General features: G+C 33.0%; 2 protein-coding genes and 1 pseudogene across 3 annotated transcripts; all 3 read left to right on the forward strand.

Annotated features, from left to right (window-relative positions):
• Nucleotides 1-3,685: 3,685 nt before the first annotated feature.
• On the forward strand, nucleotides 3,686-7,043 carry LOC107904863 (uncharacterized). 2 transcript variants are annotated; one of them, XM_016831367.2, is made up of 6 exons: nucleotides 3,686-4,074; nucleotides 4,200-4,318; nucleotides 4,495-5,102; nucleotides 5,500-5,558; nucleotides 5,987-6,043; nucleotides 6,631-7,043. In XM_016831367.2, the coding sequence occupies exons 3-6, from the start codon at nucleotides 4,524-4,526 to the stop codon at nucleotides 6,818-6,820; spliced, it is 885 nt and encodes a 294-aa protein (XP_016686856.2). In that variant the 5' UTR covers nucleotides 3,686-4,074; nucleotides 4,200-4,318; nucleotides 4,495-4,523; the 3' UTR covers nucleotides 6,821-7,043. The 2 variants fall into 2 exon arrangements, with proteins under 2 accessions (XP_016686856.2, XP_040950488.1); XM_041094554.1 differs by lacking the exon at nucleotides 5,987-6,043.
• Nucleotides 7,044-8,510: 1,467 nt separating this feature from the next.
• On the forward strand, nucleotides 8,511-8,685 carry LOC121218092 (uncharacterized; annotated as a pseudogene).
• A 5,793-nt stretch (nucleotides 8,686-14,478) lies between these two features.
• LOC107904862 (quinone oxidoreductase-like protein 2 homolog) lies at nucleotides 14,479-17,276 on the forward strand. Its single transcript, XM_016831366.2, has 6 exons — nucleotides 14,479-14,888; nucleotides 14,987-15,095; nucleotides 15,189-15,280; nucleotides 15,364-15,622; nucleotides 16,086-16,229; nucleotides 16,867-17,276. The coding sequence occupies exons 1-6, from the start codon at nucleotides 14,530-14,532 to the stop codon at nucleotides 16,954-16,956; spliced, it is 1,053 nt and encodes a 350-aa protein (XP_016686855.2). The 5' UTR covers nucleotides 14,479-14,529; the 3' UTR covers nucleotides 16,957-17,276.
• The last annotated feature ends 86 nt before the right edge of the window (nucleotides 17,277-17,362 follow it).

The following is a 17,362-nucleotide window of genomic DNA, read 5'->3' on the forward strand; positions in this document are numbered from 1 at the left end:
CCACTTGACATCACGATGTCACATACTGTTGGCCGGTGTTGCGACGAGGAGATGTGGTTGTTGGGACGAAGACTCTGTTTTTTGTACAAATTAGGCCATTTAATACATATTTCAAGCCATCTATGCCATTGACCCGTTTGGTGTATAATTGCACATTTATTCCTACACAAAACCAACCAAAATACCATCCAAAACAATCGTTTAACCATTTCTAAATTCAATCAACCAATTAAGCCACAATTTGGCACCAAACCTACCAATTTAGCTTATTCATACTTCACTTATACTATCATGCTTTTACCCATTCACACTGACATTCAAATATGTCATTTAAAGCTCATATATGTCAAGTTAAATACCATTCATAGGTCCCAACACAATTTCCAAATTATGCATAGTTACATATATGGTCATTATTTAAGATTATAATTAAACCACCAATTCAAAGTTAACAAACATATAAGTTCCTATGAACATGCCACATAATCGGAGTAAAACAATCAATAGATTATCGAGTCTATAGTAAGATAGTGTGGTCTCTAAGCTAATCTGAATGACAGGTTCTGTAAATTAACAATCTATAAAGAAAAAGAAAAGTAATGAGTTCATAGGTATTTGAAATGATAACTTACCTCGATTTATAATTAAACATACTAAACTATTTATTTCGACAAAGTTTGCCTAACATAACAAATCACAACAGCAATGTGAGCTTCATTATATAATCAATCATATTATGTGTCTAATTTACAATATGTCAATACATATCATTTAAATAACTATCTCAGTCTCATGTTAATCATAGATAAGGTATTAATACATGTATATCAAAACTTTATGTTCAAATCATTCGATAATACCACATTGAACATCCAATACATTTTGTAACATTTCGATATCTCATTTCATATTATTCGTATTACTTGATGAAACTCAGTAAATGAATTCGAATACACTAGTACTATCACATTTGTTGCTCGTCCGAGCTAAACATATAATCGTGTCAAGTTACCCGTTTGAGCTAAACCTTTAAAATGATATCAGGTTACTCGTTCGAGCTAAACCTGTGTCACATGTATCTTCGGGTCCGCAACAAATGCTGGAGCTCGGTAATCACCGATAATCAGCCTGTATCCGTATTCATGTGTACGATACATTTACGAAGTTTCATTATGGTGCTTTCAACATTTAAGTTCATTCTTATTTCTTTACAATATAACCTAATTCTCATATTTTGTACTAAATTGTAAACAATTCAAATTTCAATAAATCATGCATAGATTCAAAATATTAAATACATAAAGATTTAAACACAATTACATCATATGAACTTACCTAACAAAATCAACAGACAAGTTGAATTGCAAGGACTATTCGATAATTTTACCTTTTCCTTGGTTATCTTTGGTTTGATTCAAATATTGATCTATATAATAATTCAATTCAATTTATCAATTTCAAACAATTTAAAACAATCCACTAAATGCATAAATCAATCCAATTTTTTATTTTTTGAATGTCTTTCCTTAAAGTTTTGCATTTTATTCAATTTAGTCCTTAAACCGTAAATGCCATAACTTTCAAATTTGATCTTCAATTCCAAAATTCTTGTACTTTAGTCCCTATGTTTAAAACTAACAATTTTCACTTTAAAAACTAGTCCTTTTTCATATCTAAATTAAAAATCTAACCATTTAACACCAAAACTTTAATAAGTCATCATTGACAACTTTTAGAAACTTTAACAGTTTTACAAATTGGTACCTGAGTTAGCTAAATCAAGCTCTCAGAACCCCAAAAACATAAAAATTATAAGAAAATGACTAAATCAAACTCACCAAATTAAGAGTCGAAATTTGAAAACTTCTAAACCCTTTTCTGTTCTTTTTGGAGAAGATGATAGAAAAATGGCTTTCTTTTCTTTTTAATTTCGTTTATACATTTTAATTAGTTTTTAATTAATTTTAATTAGTTTTTAATTAATTTTAATTAATTTAATTAACCTAAGTTTAATTAAAATTAAGCTTAATTAACACTTTTGGTGGTTTACAACTCATTGTTCAATTGGTCCCTCAATTAATTAAAATTTCATAGCGATTAAATTTTACCACTTTTATAATTTAGTCCTTGTATCTTAATTAACTATCCAAACGAAAAAATTAATGGACCAAACTTTAATTATACTTTATACTACCTCTTAAGTATTAATTATTAATATTTACAGAATTGATCATCGAAAATGGGGTACCGAAACCAACGTTTCTAACACTACTAACTTTCGAGTAATTACCCTAAGAGGATGCTACAGATTAGCCAAAGTTGTATGCATAGCTTGAAACTAGATCACGTTCGCAATAAAAAAACTTCCCACTAAACAAAGATCTACGCCGATCTCGCTCTCCTCTTCTCCCAAATTGATTTGCCACGCCTCATCCTCCCCGCCCTTAATGAAAAGCGCCGCCAACTCTTCTACCATTTTTGTCGCAGCACCTCCAAACTCCGATGCCACCCCTTCCACCTTGCAAGAGAAATAACAACAGAAACCCAACAAAACTAAAATACGTGCTATTAGAAGTAGACTGAAAAACGTGCTATTAAAAGCAGACTCGATGAAGGAGTTTTAGTCTTTTTCCATTATAATCTTTAAAATTTCACACTATAATTGGATTATTATTTGATAACACTGGTGGTAAAGTTTTTTAACCCCACAAACGAGTTTAAAAAATTGTCATGTGTCTTATTTATTTAGTTTTTATTTTTAAGAAGGTAATTATTTGATACACCGATGGAGTTTTTCAAATTTCACAAGAGGATTAAGGGCGTGACAAGTGTCACATTTATTTATATAAATATTTTTTTATTTTTAACTAGACCGTATAATATAGTTGCTAAATTCTAAACTCATTTGTGAAGTCTAAGAAAAAAACTCTATTGGTAATATATCAAATAATTTTTCTTTATAAAATATCAATTAAGCACAATTAAAAGGTTCTTAAATTCAAATGTAGAATAATCAAGTATAATTTCCCTAAAAAACAAAGAGAGGTCGGAAATATATTAGTTTAATTTAATTTAAGCAGTCAATTTGGAGGGTTATTTTTTGTCAAAAAAATTAGGGACTAAGCAAGGGACCTTAAAGCCCATAGCATATAATAATTATGATTAGAGGTGCTCATTGGCCGGGCGGCCCGGCCCGGCCCGACAGTCCGTCCGAAATATGGGAGGGTTTGGGTAAAAATATAGGCCCAAAATATGGGCTTGGGTAAAAAAACGAGGCCTGTTTAGAAAACGGGCCGGGCATCGGGCACCACTTTTTTGGCCCGATATAATAAATATATTTATTTTTTAAATTTTTTTAATTTTAAAATATTTTTAAAATACTTTTTTTATTATTTTTTAATTTTAAAATACTTTTTAAACTTTTTTTTAATTTTAAAATATTTTTAAAATACTTTTTTTAATTTTTAAAATAAATTTTTAGTATTTATTAAAAAAATGGGCCGGGCCGGGCCCGGGCTTATGATTTTTTCCCGAGCCAGGCCAGGACAAAATATTAGGTCCATATTTCGGGCCGGGCCAGGCCTGAGACGAAATTTTTATGGGCCCGACCCGAACCCGGCCTGGCCCGGCCCATGAGCACCTCTAATTATGATACCCAGAATTGCGAGAATTATCCAAATGCCGCATAAAATATATGAAAGGAAATTGTGGAAAAAAAATATCCAAAAAGAAAAAGAAAAGAAAGTAAAATAAAAGCAGCCACAAGTGAGAACGAATCTTTTGCAGAAGAGAAGAAACAAACATGGAGTTGGAAGCACTGCTGTGCAAAAGATCGGATGATCAACATCTTCATAAGCTGTCAGCCCTCAAGGTCAGCAGAAACTATCCCATCCCATAATTTGACTCCCCAACCCCAACTGCAGTGCACCAGCTTCAACTACCAACAGAAGTTTCCCCTCTCCGGTTATGCCAAGTTCAAGGAGGCCAACCACAACCTTGAAGACCCTCCCTGTCGCCTTGGGACCTCAAATGAAGCTCTTGCTCACAGACCTAACTTGACCCCTTGTCACCCAGGTACCTTTTATTTGTTCATTTACTACTGTTATAGCTATTTTTAAGAATTAGTAATTGTTCTAGCATTTCTTTTCTTGCTACTCTATGTTTTAGAACGACCACTAATTGTAATTGTAATTGTAAAGGATATAAGCAGTAACTATTTCATACTGGTATTGCTGGTTCTTTCTGCCGCTGGAGGCCTTCGCGTTTCTGCTGCTCAAATTGGCAAGGTTTGCGGCGCACTAGTCATTGCTGTTGTCAGGTGCCTACCTATTACTTTCTCTTAGCTAACTTTGATTTTCATCCAATTTGATAATGAATGTTGCAGTAAGTTATTTGTGGAGACTATGACAGTAAGGCGCCCACACTCTTTTTTACTTGTTAAGGCGCCCACACTCCTTTTTACTTGTTCTTGTTCCGTTTCATGTATATGTATAGACAAAGAGTAAGGTCATCCAACACAAGAGATGGTGGGGACTACTATTTCTAGCACCACTTCTACACAGATAATGATAATACAGAGAGGTGGTAGTGGTGCTGCTTTTCCATCCAAATCCATGGAATTGCGATGGATACGCAGCAATAGTAGAAGAAAGAACTCAAACCTAAGTTCAAGGGAGTTCGGCGGCTTAAAATCAATACCACCACCACTGGTGATGCCAATTTACATATCAACGGACCCTTCACACGTTAATATTCAAGAGCTCAGTGAACTGTACACTTGTTGCAACCATTCCTGCCACCGATTCCCTAAGGTGGACCCACACACCGGCATAGTTCAAGAAGTCATGGACTTGGACAAGCTCCACATTGCTCTCTCCCACAGTTGTGTGGTTGTTTCAGTCTTCTGCAAACCTCAGCATGCCAAGGTGACTAACATCACTAAACAAAACCAAAGCCAAGAACAGCAGGAGCAAATAAAAACAGGTCTTGTAGGAGATTTGATGGAGAATGTGATGCCTGTCAACCCTTCCAATGGTCAGCTTGTGGGCTTTGGCCGTGCTGTTTCTGATCTAGGATTGACTGCATCCATCTACGATGTCATGGTACCTGTCTTCCCATCCTTTTTTATGTACTAATATCCTTTGGCAATTATGGGTTGAATTAGCACCCCAACATCTTTTGGCAGCCTACCTCTTTAGCATGTATATTTGAAGCAATGCTTGGATATTCATTCTGTGATTTAAGCCAATCACACAACCTTAAACTTTTCGAGTATCAATCTCAACTCTTGAGTGTATACTTTTTAAGGTAAAGGGCTAAGTTATTGACTGTAATATGGCTTTTGGATTAGTACCCTCATTTTTATTAGTGTGATTACTTCTTCATTTTTATTTTCAAATACAAAATTCGGGCTACTGTACAACCCATGGACACCTCTAATTCTAATTCGGTACTTAATCACTGTTTATATTCTTATAATTGTTGTTTTCTGCATTCCAGGTTGTTCCTACTTTACAAGGCATGGGAATTGGGACAATAATAGTTAAAAGGATTGTAAGGTTTGTTACTCTTATGTTTCTACTAATTCTGAAACTTTTAACCGAAGTAGTTGTGTTATCAAATTTTCCCTCGACATATATGCCTGCTCCATGTAAGCATGCAACTGTAATATTGTCTTCTTTTAAACAAGAGCCAGTGCTTGCATGCATACCTGCTTCTTCTAGAAATGAGTATCATGTCACCTACTTCAGAATCATAATTCTTATAGTTGAATAGCAGGTAAATTCTATATGTTCTAGCATTTATTTAAGTTTAGCTGTCTAATATAAAATAAATGCCTCAGGAGTCCGAGTCAGGAACTGCACAATGGAGATCACATTATCTTGTTAAATCCTTATTCTTAACCTGCAGTTTGTGAAATGTATACTGGTAGTTACTGAACTTATATATAGGAGTTTAACATTTTTGTTCTTACCTTTGCTTCCAGAATGCTCACAAGTAGAGATATTTATGACATAGCTGCTCTTTGTTCCAGAAAGGAGAGGTAATTCTTGTCATTGTGCTGAAATGTCATAACCTATGTGTTCTCCTCAGTAAGTCTGTTTCATATCCCCCCTGGTTTTATTGGTTTTACCAATATGCTGCCTCTCTTTCTTGCTTTGAAACATGTTGCAAAGTCCTTCTAACAAGGGCTGGCCAGGTGTATTACAATTGGCTGGCATCTTACTGATTGGTTTTTATGATATCTGGCTCAATGGCTTTCTTCTGCTACCTTCACACCAATTTTATTAGATAGGTGCTTTCTTTCTTTCATTGAACTGCATAGTTTATCTCATTCAATAAACATCATCATATAGGCTAGTTGCAAACAAGTTATGGAGAAACTTGAGATAATCAAGGGAAAGGGGGTTGTCGAGGTTTGAATCCTCGACCTAGTGTCAACCAAGACTTGAAAGCAACATAAGTCATTTCTCAATTGCTACTACACCAGTGGCTTGGTTACATGGAAAGTTGGGATTGAAATATATATATATATATACACATATATATGAGGTTACGTTGGCAGGGTCATTGATGAAATGATTTGTATTAATTGTTCTTGAAAAGCATGATATGTATAGCTTATTTCAGGTTCTTCTTCAAAGCATGTGGATTCAGAGATGATATCTTGGGCTCTACTACGATGATGTATAGTAGGACAGTTTCAAGTACTCGTTTTGAAGGTGAGCGGATGGTTAAACAAGCTGGTCGAAAACTGTTGTTAGTTCCATCACTCCAATTGCCGTTAGCATCTTCCAAGACAACTAAACCACAAAGTTGAACCGCATCAAACATATGGATTTAGAAAGGCCGAGAAATTATTTCCTTTGTGCATTCAAGCTTCAGTTTCTTTTTTATCTTAGAAGATTGCCCATTTATTTTCTAGTCACATATTGATTTTGAAGTATGATGTATGTGAGTTTAGTTTTCTGCAATTACACTTGTTGGTGGACCGAAACGGATCGAGTTCGTGGAGAAATTGAAACAAGAAATAATTCGGGCTACTCATCCAAAATTTGTGCTTATTATTCATTATCTGTTGTTTTTTATACAATGTCTAAAACTACTCATAGTCCCACCCCAATCCTTAAATAGGAGGATAATGCTTTTTAGTGCACTTAAACCCATGATCTCCTACACCAACAATAATGCCAATGTCAATCGAGCGACTCAATTGGTACTTAATATTATTATTATTTTCTATATATTTATTATTTATTATTTACAAATTTTATAGTCAATTTATTGACTATTAAGAAAATAAAAATAAAAGTTGAATATACAATATATCAATATTTTCAAATGCTTTAATAATAGGAATCTTTTATTAGTACCACATTTGAAAAAAATAATTAATATATTTTAATAATATTTATTAGTTATTATTTCAAATAATGATTACATGAAGTAAATTATATGATATGTTAAAAATAATACAAATATTTTAATTATGATTTGAAAATTTTAATATTATTAATTAAAAAATAATTAATCTATTTACCAAAAAAATATTAATCTACAAAATATCATTATTTTAAATAATATACTACTATTCAGGTTAGCCTATTGTGTTTACATTTTTCTTTGCATTTGCAAGTTTATCTTGAATGCTGAATGGGAGTGAAGGGTCTTGAAGTTTTATGCATGGTGAAGTGTAAGCTTAAAGGACTTTGTCTAGTAAGTAATTATCTTTGGGACATCTGTGATAACTCCAAGTTCCAACTATTAGTAAGTAATTATTGGTTCCTTTTTATGGATGCATCGCTTGAATTCCTAGCCAATATTTATAAAATATCTTGTATTAGTTTCCTCCGTCCGCAACTAATTTCCATTCCATAATTGTTCAACTAACCCCATAACTGAGAGTCACTGACATAAGGAACATGCAACAAAAACACCAGTGATATATGGATTTGAAAATCTGTGGGCGGATCTTCTAATTTTAGTAGCTTTTGGGGGGGTTGGGGGGGGTCCCTTTTGGACCCCATGTTTTGATAAGTACATCATGTTGATAATTTTCATGCATGCAAACTGATAAATTGATGTTTTGTAATCAGTCTCCTGTCTATATATACACCCAAAGGCCATGACCAGAAACGTAGAAAAAACCTTCCTTACTATTGAAAGAACAACAATCTTTGCTTAAAAGACATGGGATTTTCATTTGTTTCAGTTTGATATTCCACTGTAAGTGTGTAGTACTGAGAATTGTTAATGAGTTTTAAGGGTCCAAAATTTTGGTTCCTATTTGGATTTCCTTTGAAAGCAACAATTCTGAGAGTTCCATCTTCGAATGAATGCTTTGTCTGCTATCTGAGATTCATTTCAATGCGGTTGAAGCTATTTTCTGCTATGGAATATTAAGGAATTGTACTCTGAAACCTTGCACACCATATATTCATATTTTCTTTACTGTGATAACAGGGAAAATAACATGTTAATTTTCATGTCAGTAAAGGATTAATAACCGCAAATTTACCAAAAATAGTATTTCCTTGCGTTTGTTTTGTTGCCTGATTTGCAACCTGTACTAGGTAAGCGACTTCCATTGCACTTCAGAAGGGCGCTTGCTTAAGGTCGCCTCAAAGTAGGAGAGCCTACGTCATAATTTGTGGCAGTGGTGGCCTGCGTTCGCGCGGTCCCTGTTTAATTTCAGTCTAAAATTCAATCAGTTTAGAAGGCAAAATAAAAGCTAGAAGTTATATAAAGGCATAATTCCAAAAAAAACCCTCGACATTTAGGTGCTTTTGGTTTTGTGCCTTTAACCTTTTTATTATTTAATTGAAGGTTACGATTTTTTCAGAAATCAATCCATTTTTAACTATCAATGTGAGTTGACCGTTAATCAAATTGTAGGTCAACATACTAGTCATGTGACATGTCACATAAGCGCACGACGTTATAGATGACGTCATTTATTTAATAAAATTTTTTCTCATTTTCTCTCTTGTTAAAAACCACTTTTTTTTCTTCATAATACATGGTTGTTGCCATTTTTTTCTCTCATTTTCTCTCTTACCAAACACCATTTTTCTTCTTCAAAACATATGATTGGCTCATTTCATCTACAAGGATCTCCATTACCATGATTATAATCATGCTTTTGTGCAATTTTTGTAAACCCACACCACACTTTCAACTTAAAATCATTGTTTTTCCCCCACTGTAGGCTTGCCATTTTTTCTCTCATTTTCTCTCTTGCTAAACACTATTTTTCTTCTTCAAAACACCATTTTTCTTCTTCAGTACCTAACCTCCAAACCATCCCTGTTTTACTATCCTGTTTCTGTTTCCATCCCTCACTTTCCTATTTTATTACTACTTTCTATCTAACAATCATAAAAGCAACTGATGAGAAAATCCAAATCAATTTTTTTATATAGATTAACCAATTCGTCCAGCATAATGGAAACAGGGTATACTATAATTACAATATCATGAAATTATATGCTGCACGGTTTTAAGAAACTTGTTTCGATATCTATTTACAATGATGGCTGTGGAACACTGGTTAATCTTTCAGCTTTTTCTGCACCCCAAGCAATCCAATCAATTCCACTTCTTTCCTCATACCCATCGCTTCCAACTTCATTTCTATGTGAGGGTCAAATTGATAATAAATTTATAAAACAGAGTACAATATTTATAAAATGAAACTCAACACGCATGCGTGAATTGGTAGCTCTGTCTGTACCTGAGGGTAGCAGTTTTGGCGGACGATAGTCTGAGTGGTTCTATGTACCACAATCTCGCATAAGACTTTCGCTTGTTGAATATTATTACACACATGAAGAGAATCTAAAGGCTAAAATCATGAAACATAGTAGTACAACATTAATATTTAATGCTTGCTAATCCAATAATCCCCTTTCCTTGTATTTCTCGAAACAGGGTGTTAATTTGATGAGCTTAAGCAATCATCAAGTTTAATCAATCTTCATGTTCAAGAATGAAAATTTTGAAGATGAAGATCAATGAACGACAGAACATGTTCAAGAATTGTGCTTTGAAGAAGAAAAATTGTGTTTGACAAGAGAGAAAATGAGAGGAAAATATGGCAGCCGACAGTGGGAAAAAAAGCAAAATTTTAAGTTGAAAGTGTGGTGTGGGTTTACAAAAATTGCACAAAAACATGATTATAATCATGGTAATGGAGATTCTTGTAGATGAAATGAGCCAACCATATGTTTTGAAGAAGAAAAATGGTGTTTGGCAAGAGAGAAAATGAGAGAAAAAATGCCAATAACCATGTGTTTTGAAGAAAAAAAGTGTTGGTAGGAAAGAGAGAAAATGAGAGAAAAAATTTTATTAAATAGATGATGTCATCTATGACTTCGTGCGCTTATGTGGCATGCCACATGAGCTACTATGTTGACCTACAGTTTGATTAATGGTCAATTCAGGTTGACCGTTAAAAGTGGACTGATTTTTAAAAAAATCGTAACGTTGAGGGTGTCAATCAAAAAATAAAAAGGTTAAGGGCACAAAATCAAAAGCCCCAAACATTGAGGATTTTTTTTTTTTTGCAATTATGCCTTATATAAATTTACTAGTAAAAGAACAATCGTTCAAGATTGTATTAATCCTAATGAAATGCTCTTCATTGCAAGGAATTGTATGACCTCCCATCGAATGGTTGAACCCGAATTCTTCCTCAGCTTGATCTAACGAGTCTTGAAACAGAGGATTGTTCAAGAAAGATACTGGAATCACGAACCTCTTCTTGTTGCTTTCTCCGACATAAACCGCAACATGGTCTTTCGAGACATTCAACGTCACTAGCGCGTTCCTGGGTATTGCCGATAGGGTTCGTCATAGCTTTTGCATACTGTAAATAATATTTCTCATTCATTCCAATTTTACTATAATATATTTTTATTTGTTTAAATTTAATTTATAAATAATTCTAAATAAATTAAAATTATTATAAATACAGGTTATAATTTTATTTATCTGATAAAGTTAAAATTTATATTTTTCATATTTTAATTATCTTCATAAGTTTAAATTATATTTTCTTCACACATTCAATTAGTGATAGTTATAAAAAATTTAAATTATATTTTTCATATTTTAACTACTTTTTCATATTTTAATTAATAATATAATAACTAGACAATTGTTGAAGATGCTTTGATTATTATTGTGACTTCACAAAATATTAAGCCTCCTAAAATTATAGATTATATCATCAATGAAGATAAATAATATAAATTCATAAAAACCCGTGCACAAATTAAAATATTATAATAAAAAAGTATAAAAATATAATAATCTATATGTGTATAAATTAAGATAAATAATATGAATTCATAATAAACCCGGGCGTGAATTAATATATTATCATAAATCATATATTATAAAAAGAAATTATAAAAATATTAAATCATAAAAAATATAATAATCTATATGTATAAATTATTATATATAATTAAAAATATTTTTAATATATCTTATTAATGATCTATTTTAATTAAAATATTTATTAAAATATTGATAATTTTCATATATTTTTATCAAAGAATATAATTCATAAAATAGATTTTATAATATAATTTTAGTTATAACATCAATAATGATAATATAATTCAGAAAACCTATGCTTTTATCATAGATAAATGTAATTTATCTAATAAGAAATAATATATATTTAATTGACGAAATTATTTTTTATATATTACATAATATTTGTAATCTCCTCAACTCGGCCTAGACGTTACACTTGAATTCGGAAGATTATATTAGTCACCGAGATGACCCAATAAGCTATCGAAGTTTATAAAACAATCATTTTTTTTGTTTATTTTTAGATGAAAACTTCGTCTATTTTCATAAAAACTCGCAAGATATCAAGAAACCGGTTTTAGGTTAAGTATGTAACGATGTCTTATTCTTCTTTTTAAAAACTTAGCTAATTTCCTAATCCTTCATTATTCAAAATCTTAAATAATATTTAGCAGCGGAAAAAGTGATAATAGTTTATGTTTTTAATGAAACCCAGAGTTCATGCATAGTTAATCACTATTCAAAATTTCGTTGTCCTAAAATCGAATTAAATGTCATGCAGGCTATAAAATAAAAGTCAAATCCTAAGTCTCATCCAAAGTTTTAAATAAAATAAAATAGTCTTTAAATAATAAAATCCAAATAATGAGCCTAAAATAATTTTATAAATAAAAACCGAGCTGAGACCCTTTATATACCGTGTTCGCATCTTAACCTGGTGGGTTATCTGTAAGGATGAAAATTAAAAGGGGGTGAGCTATGACGCTCAGTGTGAGCTCTATCACAAGAAAATCAGTGCAAATTCATAAACGAAGCATATAATAACAATAGTCAGTACAGTAACAATCATAGTATAATGGTAATTGGCAATTCATTCGAGCATGTTTATGACTGCCAATGTAATGCAATTTCAGTTTAACAGAAAAGAAAAAGGTCTTACCCCACCGCTACATTTCACAGAAAGAGTTCCCCAAAACTCTTATATCCTGGACACTCCAGTTTGTAGATGAACCACAAGAGTTGCAGGTTAATATGTTGTCAGTAGTTGTGAATACACTACGAGTTTGCAAATAAAAGCTGCCAACAATAGTTTTGGATAAACTATCAATGTTTGCAGGTTAATACACTACCAATAGGTTGTCAATGCACGACAAGTTTGTAGATAAAAGTTGCCAGTTTGTGGATAAACCACCAGTGTTTGCAGATAAATTGCTAGTACTTCCTCCTTTCGAAGCGTCTTATCCCATGTAATGCAGTATGTCATGTTATTAACAGTACAATACAAAAATAGCAGACATGCTCATCATATACTCAGATTAACAAAAGCAGTAAACATGTATGTCATGTTTCTGGTTTATCAATAATAGTAGGCATGTTGTTCATACAATCAATAATACAATGATTCGAGTATTAGTAACAATTTATCAGCAATTCAGTCACAGAAGGCATGTACTAATTACATATCATGCATATATATAAATAATTTAGTCAATCAAATCATGGGTTTCGACATACTTCATAATATTAGGGACTCAATTGAAAGAGATAAAATTCTAAAGCAGTTTGAGGATCATGTAGGGACTAAATTGAACATTTTACAAAAATTCTAGGTAAAACTGTAAAATAGGAAGTACACGGTCGTGGCCATGTGGAACATGCAAAATTAGGCTACAGTGAAGACACAACTGTGTGGTTGGCCGTGTGACCCTATTTTGAGGCATGGTTTGCCCCGATTCACTTGTAAAAGAATAGACACCTTTCACTGGAAGCCCGAGCAACGTTCTTCGCGATCAAATCTGGTCCGGCACACCTAAAACAGGTCATTCAACGACATATTCACACAAATTAACAATTGATTTCAAGATTTATCAAGATTATCGAAAGATTTGATGAAAAATTGAGAAAAATTGTTTAATTAATAGCAATATTATCATTAGATATAAAATCTATAAAGATTCAAGATCAAACTTCTGGGTTTGAGGCTTACTTACCGCTTCTTGGCAAAGATTGGAGAGTTTCTAATGATAATTATGATTTCAGTGGGAAAACGAGTTAATAGAGATTGACTTTGATTCAAGAAAAACAATAATAATTCAACAATAGAGAGAAATTATTTTGCAAAGAAGAAGATGAAAAAGGAAAGGGAGAAGAAATAGAGATAGGAGAGCAAATTCCAAATAGGAGAGCAAATTCCTAATTGGAATGAAGAAAGAAACATAATCTTAGTATAATTACGGGGAAAGGGACTAAATAGTTAAGATTTTTAAATTTTTAGGGGCTGCATGATAAATTTACCCCTGCTGCCGAAAATATAAAAAAAAAAAAATTGAGAGTTTTAGGTGGCTCAAACACATGCATCATAGTGGGAAAAAGCAAGTTTTAACCATTAAACTACTACTCATACCTTATTAAATTTTTACTCTCTAATGTGGTTTTCATCCTAAGTTGTTGAAAACAAAAAGATAAGAAAGGGAAGGGGAGACTGGATCATTACTTAATTAATTATTTCAATACCTGACAATATTATTAATTATCTTTATTATAATATTGATAAAAATATATTAAAATAACTAATAAATCTCTGCATGAATTATAAATAAAATACTATAATAAGAAATTAGAAATATATTATTATAATATATCATCAGTTAAGATATTTTAATTTTGTAATAAATCACCATTAGATTAAATCATCAATATTATTATAAAATAATTTATTTGTAATATTACTTATCATGAACTGATATATCATCATATTATTATTATAAAAAAGTTTATTTCTATTAATCTTAATGAATAGATATTATTTTTATTTTGATAAGACTTTTCTATTAAAAATTTGATGATACATTATAATATATTTTTATTAAAAAATAAGTTTAATGAATAATTAAAAAATGAAAATAATAGATAGCGCTACTTCACGCAAAGATAGGTATATATATACATATAGCAGAAAAAAGAAACAAAATAAAAGGAAGAAACATGGAAGCTTTATTGTGTAAGAAATTGGGTGATCCAGCATCAGCCTCAGTCGGAAATGAATCGGAATCGTCTTCGTCGCCCATTGAGGTCATCAGAAACTATCCCATCCCGCAATTAAACTCTCCAACTGCCGTGAGAGTCAAAGTGAAAGCCACCAGCTTGAACTATGCCAATTACCTTCAGATTTTGGGCAAGTACCAAGAGAAGCCTCCCCTCCCTTTCATTCCTGGCTCCGATTATGCTGGCACTGTTGACGCCGTCGGCCCCGCCGTCACCAATTTCAAGGTGGGCGACCATGTCTGCTCCTTCGCCGCCCTAGGCTCCTTCGCCTCCTTCATCGTCCAAGACCAATCCCTCCTGTCCGTCCCCTGCTTAATTTAATTTTATTCAATTCAATTCAATAGTACTGATTCTCAAGCAAGGCTTAATTAATTAATTGATGTTTCTGATTCACTAGGTTTGGGTTGCCCAAAGGGTGTGATCTGGTGGCAGCTGCTGCACTCCCTGTCGCCTTTGGGACCTCGCACGTAGCTCTTGTTCACAGGGCTAGCTTGTCCTCTTCCCAGGCACTTTGTCCCTCTTATTTCTTCATTTATTATTACTAATTAATGCTGGCAATAGTAATTGTAATGGAGATAATTAATAATTATTACATACAGGTATTGCTAGTTCTTGGTGCCGCTGGAGGCGTTGGTTTTTCTGCTGTTCAAATTGGCAAGGTTTGCGGTGCAGTTGTCATTGCTGCTGCCAGGTGCTTCTTCTTTCTCTTAGCCATAGCATTGTGTTTTTTTGTTCATTTCAAGACTCAAAAGTATTGGTATCAACAAATCCCAGGGGAGCTGAAAAGGTGCAATTTTTGAAGTCCTTGGGTGCTGATCATGTGGTGGACTTGACTAGTCAAAATCTAACTGCAAGTGTCAAGGGGTTCCTCAAGTCAAGGAAATTAAAAGGGGTTGATGTTCTTTATGATCCTGTTGGTGGCAAGCTTACTAAAGAAAGTATGAAGCTCTTGAATTGGGGTGCTCAAATTCTTGTCATTGGTTTTGCCAGTGGTGAAATCCCCGTCATCCCAGCTAATATCACTCTTGTTAAGGTACTTCGCCTTTTTCTCTTTCCCTCTAAATGCCTGCTTTAGTTAACTTTCCTCTCCCTGTTGGACTCTTTGTTGTAATTAATACTAACCAAGTACCAAGGAAGATTGACCTGCTTATATGTACCTCATGTCACCGTTCCTAATAATACCGTGTGATTTTGTGATATTCTTTCCTCAGGCCTGATATGGTCATCTTTACCTATATCATTTCGACAGTGCTTGCTTTTTAGGTAAATCTTTGATTTACCTAATAACGTCAACTTTCTGAAAAGACTTATGATAGGCAAATCAAAGATTTGTATGTTAAAGAATTAAATATAGTTTTTATGCAGCAGGGATCGGTGCTTAAGCTAATCTAATGAAGCTCACTAGTTAAAGTCAGGTTAAACTAGTTAGTAATTATTAGTCACTTGTTATTAGTTGTTTGTATTGAGTAGCCTTCTCACGAGTATATCTTATGCAGAACTGGACTGTGCACGGACTCTACTGGGGTAGCTACTCAATACATCGACCAGCTGTGCTCGAGGATTCCATCCAAGAGTTACTCTCCTGGATGGAAAAGGGATTGATTACCATTCACATTTCTCATACTTACAGCATATCAGAGGTCTGGAGCTACTACCAGTATTCCATTTTCCTCCTTTGTTCTTTTATTCTGTGAAGCTATAATTTATCAAGGAAAACTATAGGTGAAAGATATAGAGAAAGTTTTTGAAAATTCATGTCTTAAACCTCAAATCTCTTAACACAAGCTGAGTGACTCTGTTGAAAGCCAGGTTAGCCCATGTTTAGAGTTGCAGCAGAGTGACTGTTGCCTTGGGTCCGGCCAGATTCTATCCATCACATTAGATTTGCATCTTGACCCAGGAGAGGAAGTACTATTCGTCTGCATTGCTCATTTTGGAACTAGTGGAATATGTTGTTTCCAGTCCTGGTTTCCCAGTACTGTCATAAATCTTGTGTTTATTATCAGTCCGTTTCTATTTTACTTACGATATTGTCTTTTCAGGAAAACAGCTAGTCCTTATATAATACCCATTTCTGGATGAAAGTCTGTATTCTGTCATTATCATACATGATCCTATGATGGGTGCTGATTGGTTTTATATATTCCTTCTCATGTAGGAGATAATGTGAAAATTCTACTGTTGTAGCCTTGTAAAAATAGTTTCTACATTCTACTTACTTTTGGTCCTTTCGGATTACAATATATCTGAGCTCGTTTGATTGTTTGTCATTGGCAGGCCAACCTTGCATTCTCTGCACTGAGAGATAGAAAAGCCATAGGGAAAGTGATGATTGTATTTGATGATATGGGAAGGCCTAAGCTTTAAGCGATTAGGATTTAACTGGGAGGAGATATGCATTCCTTGCTCAAGCGCCGAATCTAGAAATAATATAATATGGAAAATAATGAGGATGTCAATGGATGGCACTCCTTTGTTTACTTTCAGGATGCAGATGATTGGCATGTAAGGTGTTGAAAATATGGAAAATAATGAGGGTGTCAATGGATGCACTTTGTTTACCTTAAGTTTTGTACTTGCGTTGCGTTTTTATTATTTGTAATATGCTTGTAATATGCTAGAGTACACTAGAGGTGTTCTTGGGAATGATAGTAATACATAATCTGAAATATAGATTTAAAATTTTATTTAAATCCACCCATATTTTGAGAATAATTAATCCAAGTTCATTTTAGATTTATCTATATTATTTTAAAAAAATAAAATTAAAATT

Source organism: Gossypium hirsutum, chromosome D05 (genome assembly GCF_007990345.1).
Source record: "Gossypium hirsutum isolate 1008001.06 chromosome D05, Gossypium_hirsutum_v2.1, whole genome shotgun sequence".
Classification (NCBI taxonomy): domain Eukaryota; kingdom Viridiplantae; phylum Streptophyta; class Magnoliopsida; order Malvales; family Malvaceae; genus Gossypium; species Gossypium hirsutum.